This window comes from Electrophorus electricus, chromosome 21 (assembly GCF_041902795.1).
Source record: "Electrophorus electricus isolate QZ-2024a chromosome 21, ASM4190279v1, whole genome shotgun sequence".
Classification (NCBI taxonomy): Eukaryota; Metazoa; Chordata; class Actinopteri; order Gymnotiformes; family Gymnotidae; genus Electrophorus; species Electrophorus electricus.
Genome location: NC_137517.1, coordinates 1,090,001 through 1,102,500, shown reverse-complemented (window position 1 = coordinate 1,102,500; position 12,500 = coordinate 1,090,001). Strand labels below are relative to the sequence as shown.

Sequence of the window (12,500 nt, the reverse complement as noted above, 5' to 3'; positions counted from 1 at the left end):
TCTCTCTCTCTCACACACACACACACTCACATGCTCATACACTCACGTACACACACACACCCTTGCATGGGCACGCTCTCTCTCACACACACACACACTCACATGCTCATACACTCACGTACACACACACACACCCCTGCATGGGCACGCTCTCTCTCTCTCACACACACACACTCACATGCTCATACACTCACGTACACACACCCACACACACCTGCATGGGCACGCTCTCTCTCTCTCACACACACACACTCACATGCTCATACACTCACGTACACACACCCACACACACCTGCATGGGCACGCTCTCTCTCTCTCACACACACACACTCACATGCTCATACACTCACGTACACACACCCACACACACCTGCATGGGCACGCTCTCTCTCTCTCACACACACACACACTCACATGCTCATACACTCACGTACACACACACACCCTTGCATGGGCACGCTCTCTCTCACACACACACACACTCACATGCTCATACACTCACGTACACACACACACACACCCCTGCATGGTCACGCTCTCTCTCTCTCACACACACACACTCACATGCTCATACACTCACGTACACACACCCACACACACCTGCATGGGCACGCTCGCTCTCTCTCACACACACACACTCACATGCTCATACACTCACGTACACACCCACACACACCTGCATGGGCACGCTCTCTCTCTCTCACACACACACTCACATGCTCATACACTCACGTACACACACACACCCTTGCATGGGCACGCTCTCTCTCACACATACACACGCACATGCTGATACACTCACGTACACACACACCCTTGCATTGGTACGCTCTCTCTCTCTCACACACACACACCTGCATGGGCACGCACGCTCACTCACTCACACTCTCAGACATTGTGCTGATGACAGAAGGCGATGGCTCAGAGGATCTCATAGGATATTTGCGAGCGCGACTGGGGTCCAGGCCGTCTAGGATCTGCTCGAGCTCATCGAGAACGGTGCACTCCACAAACTCAAACACCAGGTACCAGTGTTTCTTCTTCTTCCACACCTCCAGGAGATTCACCAGGTTCTCGTGTCTGAGTTGCTACACTCACATCATACAAATACACACTCGTACAATTATACTATTACTGCGCTTATAAAACACAGGCCAGATGCTGCACGTGCGCTCTGGTTTCCCCTGGGTGAGGCCTGCTGCGTGCGCATCCTCCTCGCCTTCAGCAGCCTGACCTCTCACGCTGCGACCTTCTTCACCGTCCTGTCGTCCTCGCTCTCTGAAAAAGCCTTCACCGCAACAATCCTCCCGGTTTCCCGGTTGCGACATTTGGTCACGACTCCGTAGCTGCCCTCCCCCACGAGCCCCAGGTGCTCGTACTTCTCCATCCGCGTGAATCCCCAGAGGGCTTCTAGTTTACGGAGAAACGAGAGCAGGTGAGGTGTACACGTGCACGCACGCGCTTCGTTTCAATCTCCTGCTTCTTTGCGCGGTTCACGCGTTGTCATTCCGCGAGGACAAGACACCAGAGAGCAAACAGTCCCGCGGCAGGAGGGCACGAGTGCAGGGCGACTCCTTAACACCACTTACCTGCGCGCAGGTACGCAGCACGCCCCGGCGCAGGACGCGTCTCGCGGTACCCAGCCAAGCACACTTAGAACTCCAGTAGATCTTAGACATGCTTACTAATTAGAGTAAATGTTTGTTAACAAGAATAAATGTTTACTAATTAGAGTAAATGTTTATTAATTAGAATGTTTACCAATTAAATATGCATTGTTTACTAATTGGAGTAAATATTTGTTAATTAGAATGTTTACTAATTTGAGTAAATGTTTATTAGAGTAAACGTCCACATTTCTATTGTGTTGACATGCATCATGTTCTCACTGTACACTCTTAAGACATTTGTGTTTAAAATATCTTGGGGAACGTTTCTGAGCGTAGGCAGCACCTCGCCTCAGCCATTAACGTTTCTGTAGCTCTGGGTGCAGTGGCTCGGTCAGGGTGGCCACGCTGGGTCGAGCTAGATCATCATCAGCGCCTTTCTAGGCTCCTTCACACAGGGGAGGGTGTGGGCTAATCTGTGCTACCGCCACGGAGAAGAACCGCAACGGTAGTGGAGACCCCGAGCGTTAGGGGCTGTTTCCACTTACACCCGTGCTGATCCAGGGCTGCGGTCTGCGGACGTGCTGTTCCCCGCCTCTTACATCTGAACTCCCTTTAAAAGCAGTACAAAAAAACCTGGCAAAATTTTGACTGACATGTTGGAACCGTTTGGAAAACTTCACAATCCAAAACTTGTAAACATGCGGTGCGAAAGGATGAGCAAACCAACATAGAACCACATGGCGCAGATATCAGTAGAGTACAGAGCTGAGACTCAGGGCAGATATCAGAGTACAGAGCTGAGACTCAGGGCAGATATCAGAGTACAGAGCTGAGACTCAGGGCAGATATCAGAGTACAGAGCTGATGAGACTCAGGGCAGATATCAGTAGTTTATTGAAAGTTGAAAACACATTCAAACATGAGCTGCTGAAGCCATCGGGAGTAGAATCCAAACGCACAACAAACCGAGGCGTGGAGCCGGTGCTCGGGAAGAGGCCGGACGAGAAAGTGCAAGACTAGCGAGCTTCAGAACTGTTTCAAAAAGGGCATCCTGTTCCAGAAATGACCGTGCAAAGTGGTTTCAGATATCAGACAGGGAAAAGAGGGAAATATGCAAAAAATAAACTGCACACTTGGGAACAACACAAAACAAAACATCAGTATGGAATACTGCAGGTTCGTAAGATGTGCTTCAGCAAGTCGATTAGCCAGCTCTGTCAGACTAAAAACAAACACCTAAACGTAAACACACACCTAAACATAAACAAACAGACCAACTCCATATAAACAGCACTCGTTTGGGATCATAGGGAATCAGTACCGATAACACTGCCTTGCTATCATACTACTGCCATCTGCAATGAGAGAGTTAATGCGATAGCTCCACACCTGACTACTACAGTCCTTTTGTCTTTCATAGGGGGAAAGAGAGAGAGAGAGAGAGAGAGAGAGAGAGAGAGAGAGAGAGAAATCGGGCGAGAACGGTTTAAGGCACCACCACTGTTTTTTATTAACTAACAAAATAAATAAGTTGTACAGTGAGCGTTGATTTTTTTCTCGAAGCTTTGATGTTCATGTCCATTATAAAATGTGCGAGTCGACAGCTCCATGAGGAAACCTATGTGACATTCATCTTTTGTTCTACAGAAAATAAACCACACCCCCTTCCTTTTCTCTTCGCAAAAAGAAAAAGAAGAAGAAAAAACCCAAAAGAAAGCGATGAAGATTTTGGAAACGACTCCGTATCAGTGTGAGAGTGAGTTCAGGTAAGTCTTTCACATCAAATGGTTGATGGCCAGTCACATTCCAAAAGCCAAAGAAAGGAAAAAAAAAAAAAAAAAAAGTTTTTCGCCCATTGATGTGATTAGAGAGCGTGCAGTTCTACCTCCTGCTCTCTAGAAGGCGCCACCTCAACGGCGTGGTCCAGCAAATCGGCTCTCGCCGCTCTGACCACCGCCCCTGCCTGACCCAATCCCGCCCCTGGATGAGGGCGGGCCACGCCCATCTCGGTCACGCCCCATTCCATTTCCCATAGGGCCTCTGGGTCCACCAGGGCCACGGTCTCCACGACGACCATCTCCGACACCCCTGGTTTCCCGCTCTCTGGCAGCTCTCGTCTTCTTCTCCTCCACGTTGAGACGCACCTCCCCACGGAACATGATGGGCTGCAGAACACAGTAAACAAACATGATGGGCTGCAGAATAAGTAAACGAAAAAAAAAACCAAACCCACCACACAAACCCCCAGTCATCCAGCTGGTGTTTCCTGCCCAGCCCAAGACGCGTGTGAGGTTCCCCTCCAGCACGCCACGCACCCACCTTGGCTCCCAGAATCCTCTGTACAGGATCAGAGTCGTCAAAAACAACAAATCCAAAGTTGGGCAGCTTTCCTCCGACTCCCTTGGTGTTGATGCGCATCTCCACCACATTACCAAACGCTGGAACCACAACCAGAACCTCCATCAGCCCCCTCACCAACAACAAACCCAGCTCAAGACCCAGAACACACTCAGAACACACGCACTTCAAATCTGCAAACATGTCAGCCCAGCAGCTGCCATACCCAAAACCCAATCAGAACAGGTCTCGTGGGCCATATTTTCAACTGTATATCCAGAATCATGTGGATACACAGAGCTCACTAGACTTCATTCATGTATTAATATATGAACCTGGCCCCCACTCTGCTGGCCGTCTTTTTGAAGTGTGTGTGTCTGAAATTTGAGATCGAGGTGAGGCTGTGACGTTGACTGAGAGAATCACGCTGTGTAAGTGTGTCCTCACTCATGAAGAAGTCCTTCAGCTCGCCCTCGTCGATGTCATGAGGAAGGTTCCCCACAAACAGCTGATGGCTGTCAGGGTGACGTACAGACCTACGGCCTTCCAACTCCCCACCATCCGAATCACCGCGGCCTACACACAGAGTCACTATTACAGTGGAATTTGAGCCCAACCCCGTTACATATATTCAGGACTCTTCACAGCGCCTTCGCCCTTCTGGAGCTGAGATGTGTGATACATACACCTCCGAGTAAAGGTGAGTGTGTGTAGGTGTGTGTGTGTTCCTGTGTCCTCCACTTACCTTTAAAGCTGAAATAGGGCTTTCCTCCCTGGCTCTCTGCTGAAGCACCATCTAATGAGGAGAAAGAATCTCACTCTCAGCACTGACAATAACAGTGTGTGTGTGTATGAGAGTTTGTCTGTGTTCATTTTACCTGGTCTAGAGCCTCGTGGAACAAATCCAGGCCTCTCCCGCCGCTGGTCTCTAGGCAACGGGGCATCCTGCTTCACCTCCACCCTGGGCTATCAGATCAGACCACACCCACACATAAGACCATACCCACGCTACTGCACACAGGCTAATGAACACTCTACTAGGTCAGTGGTGAAGGTACTTGACTAGTAATCAGAAGGTTGCTGGTTCAAGTCCAACCACTGCCATGTTTCCACTGTTGGGTCCCTGAGCAAGACCCTTAACCCTCAATTACTCAAGTTGTACTGAGTCATGATTGAGAGTGGCTTTGGATAAATGTAATTGTAACGTGAAGAGGTGGAGCTTTGTGTGTGTGCATGTAGTTCTGAACCGCAGCTCACCTGCACGTTCTGAGCTTTGACCACGTGGGGCGGAATTCCAGAGGTGGGCAAAGCGCCACTCGGCGGCAGGTTCTTACTGGTCACTGAAGCCCAGGAGAATGTCTACAGACAAAACAGACAACACCAGGAACCAATCAGACGCCTCTTCTCAAATCAGTGAGGGGTCTGTGGTGACATCCCAGACATCTGACTGAAACACCTCATTAAAATCATTGTTTGTGTTCCACATTATGAGTCAAGATGTCACTGACTGTCTGAAGACAAAAAAACAAAAAACACCACACTGAGCTGTGGAATTACTGGGCTGGGCACTTACTCAGCCCACTAGAGGGCGTTATTGATGCAAAATCAAAGTTCTCAAAGTTTTATTCCCCAATTTTACCCACTAGTGGACGACCGATACATCAGCCTGGCAATTAACCAGGCCGATAAATACTACTGTGAGATTATCGGCATGGGCCAAAGCCTGCGCTCATCATGTATACACACACGACGCAGGCAGCTCCATCAGTCTGGCTGCTATGTTAGAGCACACCCTTGTGTCCAATTCACCACTCTACGGGCAGAAACTGTGCGTGCCATGTGATTCATCAATTCTAACAGACACTGTTATTATATATGAAAATAAAATGGTAAAACCAATTCCAATCTTTCAAAGTCGAATATATTTAACTGGTCACTTTTAATAACACAATGTTTACTGTCTGTATAATTAGATCGATTCTGATCATTTAGTGAGAAAATGGGAATAATTTTATTTGGGAACTGTAATGTTAGCAAGTCTTTAACCAACCAGCTAGCTCACAGCACTCAAAAACTACTGTTCTCATGTCAACTCAACAATCTGCTGTCATAAGCGACTGATCTGATAGTTGTAAGATACCCAGCGTTAGTTACAGGCAGTTGCGTTTGGCAATGAGAGATTTATCTTGTTGGCTTATGTGAACAGGACTTTGAAAGCTAGCATTAAATGTCATCAACTTGCCAACAACGTTTCGGGGAAGGAACGTTATGGGTTTCTAGCTAACAAGCTACAGTTTGTGTGTGTGTCTATAACCCTCCCTCTACATGTACACCAGCGCGGAAATCATCTCAACTATCCGAGGGACAGAATCTCTGCTTGGTCACCGTCACCTCTAGTCACGTGTTAGATGATCTGAGCAGGCTGTGCAAACAAAGCTGTTATTCTTTCATTTGGCCATTTGTCTTGTAACCGAGTCTTTCAACAAACCTAAACAAACACGCAGAAACACGCTGAAACACGCTCCAGGACAGTTTAGGTAAGGTGGTGATAGTTGGTCAGAGCCTGTACTGTAAGCCCCAGGCACCTGGCCGGTTCACAACCTGTGGACGTTCATTTAGTTCATAGGGTTTTTTAATTTAAAATAAGCGTACTGTAGACAGTGCAGACAATAACTAAGCAATAACTATTTATAGCTAAATAAATGTTCAGCAACTGTGTCTCATTTGTTATTATTATTAATTTAATTATATCAGTTGTGAAATTGCTCTCTAAATACCGGTATCAGCCCTTAAAAATCCTGTATCGGACAACCAGTTACCCACTGTACATCAATTAAATTAATGAGCAAGATAATATATTGTAAATACTTGTATAATACTAATTATATGAAACACTCAAAAATATGATTATATATTTATATGCATATATTAAACACTAAAATATAATGGCTCAAAAACCAATCAAATTGGCCCACAGTGTGGGTGTGGGCTGTACAACATTACTGCCAGGACACACTTGTGTGTGAACATTTTGTCCCATCCCATTAGAAAGCCCTGGTCTTGCAGACCCGCCAGCCAGCAATGGTCCACACACACCTGACACTAATGCTCAGCTGGGTCGGGGTGCTGGATTTAGACCTGAACTCCGCAGCAGAATTGTTGTGTGTCTGGAGCTCTGGGTCTGCGTAGAGGTCTCAACTCCCTACACAACACCCCCCCCACCCACCCACATCAAACACATCAGATCCATCTCATCGAGGACTTCACCAAGACCTCAAAGCTCAGCAGACCCGAGCCACGTTCTCTACTGAACTGTACTGTCTGTAAGGTTTACCAATCACAGTAAACCTTTAAACTGCTGACCAATTAAAGCTCAGATCCTTGACAGCTATGGTCTGGTTACCTTGGGAGGTTCGGGAGTTTGGGGGGGCGGGGTTGGGGCTGGTACAGGGGTGGGTGGCTTCTCCTCCGGCTCTTCTGGAAGCTTCTCTTCGATGTCAGGCTCCGTTTCCTCCAGCTGCAACTCCGCCTCCGGCGTAAGCGCCGCCTCCGGCTCCTGAGGGGCCTCTGGCTCAGGCAGGGGTTCTGGCTCCGCCTCTGGGATCACCTCTTCCTGTTGCTCCTCTACTCCATTGCTGTGGAAGACAACTGACAAATAAGCAACTGTCCAGGAACCCAGCAAACCAAACCCAAAACACAGTGTACCCGACAGGCGGAGGTCGGTGTACACGCATATACCTGACAGGTGGAGGTTCGTAGTAAGGTGTGCTGGTGTCCTGTGCAGGTTCAGGAGAGGCATGAGCCTCCACCTGCTCTTCCTCAACCTCCTCTTCCTCAGACTCTATACACACACACACACAATCAGCCTTCCAGTACTCAGCCATGTGCCTCTCAGTGCATCACAGCCAAACTGACATTTAACACAAAGCATGTGTGATGGCTCCACTGAATCACCATGACAACTATAAACAATCAGGCCCAAAATGCACTCCTGCCTCTAAAGCAGAGGTTAAGGTTTAAGTAAATGACACGGCAGGTTTAAGTAAGTAAATTGTAATGCAGTTTAAGTAAATGACACTGTAGGTTTAAATAAGTAAACTGCACTACAGGTTTACCTAAATGACACTGCTGGTTTAAGTAAATTGCACTGCAGGTTTAACTAAGTACACTGTAATGCAGGCTTACCCAAGCAAACGACACTGCAGGCTTACCCAAGTAAATTGTAATGCAGGTTTACCTAAATGACACTGCAGGTTTACGTAAGTAAATTGTAATGCAGGTTTACCTAAATGACACTGCAGGTTTACGTAAGTAAATTGTAATGCAGGTTTACGTAAGTAAATTGTAACGCAGGTTTAAGATGCAGGGTTTACCCAAGTAAATTGTAATTCAGGTTTACCAAAATAAAATGTAATGCAGGTTTACCTAAATGACACTGCAGGTTTACCTAAATGACACTGCAGGTTTAAGTAAGTAAATTGTACTGCAGGTTTAAGTAACTTGTATGTTAAGTAAATTGTAACCTCACCTCCCAGTTCAGCTTCAGAGTCTCCAAACACTTCCTCCTCATAGCGGAAGATGTCATTATGCACATAGAACTTATTCACAGCAGAACCCTGTTATAAACAACACACACAGAAAGAGCAAGAGCGAGAAAGAACTCAATGAGTACATCAGATCAGAGATGAGCATGAACGGAAAGTCTGCCACTAAAGGGTGTGTATCCGCACCTCAGGAGCAAGAACAAACGTCTGCATGAATCTCCTCATGGGTCGACCGCTATTGGACAGTTCTCCCATCACCTGGACAACGACCCCATCACCCAAAGTCGCATGGGCATCAACATGGCGGATCTTGGTGTGACACTCACTGAACTGTAATGACATCACCTTCTTATGGATCTCCTGCACACACACACACACACACACACACACACACACACACACACACACACACACACTGAGATATCCTACAATAATAACAAGTGCACACATCTCCCTATGGGTTTCCTTCAGTTCATTCAGTCCGATAAGGACTGCAGAACCGCTCGGCTGACCGGTCACAGGCCTGCCGACCGGCTCTACTCAAACGAAGGTTCGTTTGTCCGTGCAGTTTCCCTCGTCGCCAGTGTTCGGCGAGTCAATGTCCTGGGATAGTTCACACACAAAAATCTGATATCCATCTAAAACCAGTTCGTGTGTCAGAGTGGTTTAGGAACGTAATTATGACAAGAACGCGTCGCCACCACAAACACTTCCTACCCCTTTTGTCTAGCACAACACTTACTGATAACAAAACTGTAACCGGTCTCACAAGTCCAGAACAGCCCGAGGCTAATCTAGCTTTCCTTCACACACACACCAGCTCTGCCAATTCAGTGAATGATGTGCTTCCAGAAGGATGCCATAAGTGCAAAAACGCAACCTGGATCCCAAAGCCGTGCTCCACCAAGCTCGTAGTTACACTGTCTCACACACCCCAGCAGGTCAAGACTGGTGAGCAGAACACTGCTCAGAGTACAACTACTCGTGCTTAACGCGCATGGTGTGCAGCAGACGCACCAGTCCAGACACAGCGTGTTCAGGTGAAAGCACACTACTGCGACTGACAGAATTTGGCAGCCGAGGAACGTCTAAGAACCTAAAGCTCTTCTTTAGACACTTTTGCTTAGTTACAAAATTAATCAAAAGAGGACGGGTCTACACGGAGCCGTCCTGATGAGTGACAGCTGTGGCACGCGGTGTGGAGGGCTCATGCTCCTCTCTTCACTTTCAGAACATACTGCCTCTGCTCCACACTGGAAACAGCAAACTACTGCCCAGAAAACAAAGCAAGTCTTCGTTTGACAGCTCTCACAATGACAAAACAGTTAATGCCAGGTAAATGCTGCTAAGTGTCAAACAGTAGACACAAACCATGTCAAGTAGCTTTGTAAGGAAAGGCGCAAATGTCCATGTCTGAAGGTGTAAGTAGGTAGATGTATATACGTATGGACCTGATTCTACATGGCTGTCTGTCCCACAAACACAGAGCCCTGCACCGTGGACCTGGAACCTATGACAGAACCACACAGAACTATACTTGTGCTATGCTCTAAACCTATAGTGTCCTATCAACACACACTACATTACTCACTCTCTTTCTGACCTCTGTTTTAATACAGTTTTCCTGTTTTATTGATCTTGAGTGCAGGTTTTAATGCATGTCTCACAGAATCAGACACATGCCAATACTTTTAAATTACTTCACGCTGAAAAAAAAAAGCCCTAACAGGAAACGGCCAACGTGTGTCAGCGGTTGTGATGTCGGTGACGGTGGGACTCACGGCCTGCCCATACACGGCCTCCTCCGGTTTTCCACTGCCATCCAACCCTCCGTGCACATATGACGAGTTCCTCCCATAGAACCTGAGAGACAAATGAGGGCAGTGGAAGTCGTAACATTATTTAAAACATGAGTCGTTGTTAATATGTAACCGTATATATGCTAGACGCGGCGTTATTGCAGCTATTAATGACCGATGGCAACCCCACACGTCCTCTACAGAAAATGCCTCAGGGATTCACCACTGCTGCTATCCGGGCAGCCTGTACACCATGCGCTGCGTGTGCGCTGCGGCCCTGTCTCCCAAGCTCACTGAGAGACTTCATTTCACGTTAGTCACTCACACACACTCCGTTTATGCGGCCGCACCTCCTCACCTGTGCAGGTAGTCGGGAGCTTTATTCAGGAGTGTGTAGTACTGCCTCACAAACTCGCGCCCTACAAGCAAGGGGCTCGGTTTCTCCATCACCATCTCTTTCAGGTGAACAGGATGACGCTGGAAGAGAGAAGCAGCGTAAGCGTGCGTGACCTACAGCTCCAGTCCGGTGTGTGGAGACCCGGAGGGCCGGCCCGGAGCTGCGGACGGGCCCTGCGGACCGAGCACCGTCGTTACTGTACGTGGAGATAAAGGCGAAAAGGCTGCGAAGCCGCACTACGATGAGCGGCTAGGCGGCTAAGCTCGTTAGCCAGCTACATAAACGCGCCGATGAAGACACACGCGTGAAGAGCCGAGGTTTGACCGTCCAGGCAGAGTGTTTCTGGGGTGTTTCTGAGGTGATCCTGCGGTGTTTGAGGTGTTTCTGAGGGGTCTCTGAGGTGATCTCCATCCCTCCTGTCACAACACAAACGGCACCAGCTAGCTGGCCGGCTAACGCGCGAGCCCGTCCGGAGCTAGCGCTAACGAGCTAGCGCGAGCTAGGCGCGTACGTGAGACGGCAGGATTCTGCTTTCTGCTCGAGACGACGTCATCCGCCAGCGGAGCCGGTTCGGTGGCGGAGCTGCGGTGTGATGAACGCCGTTTTGGGCGATGTGAGGACGTGAGGGCACGGACCGACGAGACGGACGACGCGTGAGCAGACAAAGCCCGTGCAGCTAGCCGGCTACGCTAAAGGATCACGTCCTTACCAAAACGGAAACAGCGGTCGGACAGACGTTGCAGCTCCGCGGACGCTTCGACGGGACTAAACGACACTTCGTCCCACCAGCCCGTCGCTCGGATGACCTACTTTACCGGGTATTATTCGGTTCTGCTCGCGCACACACAGCCTCAGCGTCTCACCCCCTGCAGCGCGCGCAGGGAACCCCCAGTCGAACGCCGGCTGTGACGCAAAAGGAACCGTTTTCCCGCCGGGGTCGCGGGAAAACCACGTCACATTGTAGGAAAAATAACAGCGGTCTGAGATTGAAATCCAAACAGCAGGTTTCGCTCACAAACAGGACGGCTATGACAGACTTTAAGGTGGAGCGTAATAACCAGACTAAGGTCGACCACAAGCGGCGAGGACTGCGGCGTTACCACAGAGCAGAGCCGCATGTGCAGGCCTGTGTCCATGGCGGCGCGCTTACATGAACGGAGTGGCGCAGGGTGGGAATAAGAACAATAATAGCTTCGTCCTTGCTGCAACTGACCCAAGCTAATCAATAACTCATATTTGTGTGTGTGTGTGTGTGTGTATATATATATATATATATATATATATATATATGCCTGTTCAAAGTACTGAGGGTAATGACATTGAAATTGGTGTGTTGTTATTGTATGCTGCCCTCTAGTGGCAGCATTCTAGTGGAAATTTATTCTTCTAGAAATACCATTTTAGGAAATAAAATGCAGAAAAAAAGCTTTACAAATGATTTATTACAAAAATACTCATAAATATGTTATATGTACAATATATCATCTCTCAAACTGACAAGCTGCTGAGTGGTGTTTTCTGTGACGTAGCATGCTGCTGTGTTTCGTGTATTTTGTGGTGGTGTTGATTATGTCTTTCCTATAGATTGTCTTCCTCGACTGTGTCTTTGATACTCTGGAGTAGTCTGGAGAAAGAGGGCCGACCGTGAGGCCTCTGAAAACACACACACACACATACACAAATAAGTCAAAGTTAAGTCAAAATAATTTGGAATAAAATATTAAGTTGGTGAGCTAGGCTGCAGCCCTGCTAACTGTAAGTTCAGTGTGTGTCACCTCGTGCCAGCAGTGGAACATGATGTCATAGATGTTGG

General features: G+C 48.2%; 3 protein-coding genes across 17 annotated transcripts in view; all 3 read right to left on the bottom strand.

The window, feature by feature from the left end:
* LOC113586589 (cyclin-dependent kinase-like 2) overlaps positions 1-1,387 on the bottom strand; it is a 2,712-nt gene extending 1,325 nt beyond the window's left edge. The window contains 3 exon segments of the mRNA XM_081704848.1: positions 895-938; positions 941-1,088; positions 1,220-1,387. Coding sequence (XP_081560974.1) covers positions 895-938; positions 941-1,088; positions 1,220-1,387 — 360 coding nt within the window.
* Positions 1,388-2,486: 1,099 nt separating this feature from the next.
* g3bp2b (G3BP stress granule assembly factor 2b) lies at positions 2,487-11,626 on the bottom strand. Of its 2 annotated transcripts, none has more exons than XM_027024822.3 (13): positions 11,397-11,626; positions 10,649-10,767; positions 10,273-10,354; positions 8,678-8,851; positions 8,476-8,563; positions 7,686-7,788; positions 7,351-7,582; positions 5,205-5,306; positions 4,826-4,913; positions 4,693-4,743; positions 4,395-4,523; positions 3,930-4,048; positions 2,487-3,775 (listed from the first exon to the last, which is right to left on the bottom strand). In XM_027024822.3, the coding sequence occupies exons 2-13, from the start codon at positions 10,741-10,743 to the stop codon at positions 3,521-3,523; spliced, it is 1,518 nt and encodes a 505-aa protein (XP_026880623.2). In that variant the 5' UTR covers positions 10,744-10,767; positions 11,397-11,626; the 3' UTR covers positions 2,487-3,520. The 2 variants fall into 2 exon arrangements, with proteins under 2 accessions (XP_026880623.2, XP_035377468.1); XM_035521575.2 differs by having other exon boundaries at positions 11,503-11,609.
* Positions 11,627-12,109: 483 nt separating this feature from the next.
* Positions 12,110-12,500, bottom strand: part of txk (TXK tyrosine kinase) — a 14,337-nt gene continuing 13,946 nt past the window's right edge. For 11 of the 14 annotated variants that reach the window (XM_081704054.1, XM_081704057.1, XM_027024838.3 and 8 more), the window contains 2 exons: positions 12,463-12,500; positions 12,110-12,340 (listed from right to left, as the gene is read on the bottom strand). The exon at positions 12,463-12,500 is cut by the window's right edge and continues 120 nt beyond it. In XM_081704054.1, coding sequence (XP_081560180.1) covers positions 12,266-12,340; positions 12,463-12,500 — 113 coding nt within the window. In that variant the 3' untranslated portion in view covers positions 12,110-12,265. Of the gene's footprint in view, positions 12,341-12,462 lie in introns of those variants that run through there. The other 3 variants (XM_081704058.1, XR_014119009.1, XR_014119008.1) reach the window with 3 other exon arrangements.

Coding starts and splice junctions, on each gene's coding strand:
- g3bp2b (XM_027024822.3), bottom strand. CDS start 10,743: ATGGTGATGGAGAAACCGAGCCCCTTGCTTGTAGGGCGCGAGTTTGTG. Junction 7,789..8,475: donor CTCTGAAGCTGAACTGGGAG/GTGAGGTTACAA, acceptor GTGTGTGTATAG/AGTCTGAGGAAGAGGAGGTT. Junction 7,583..7,685: donor TACGAACCTCCACCTGTCAG/GTATATGCGTGT, acceptor TGTCTTCCACAG/CAATGGAGTAGAGGAGCAAC.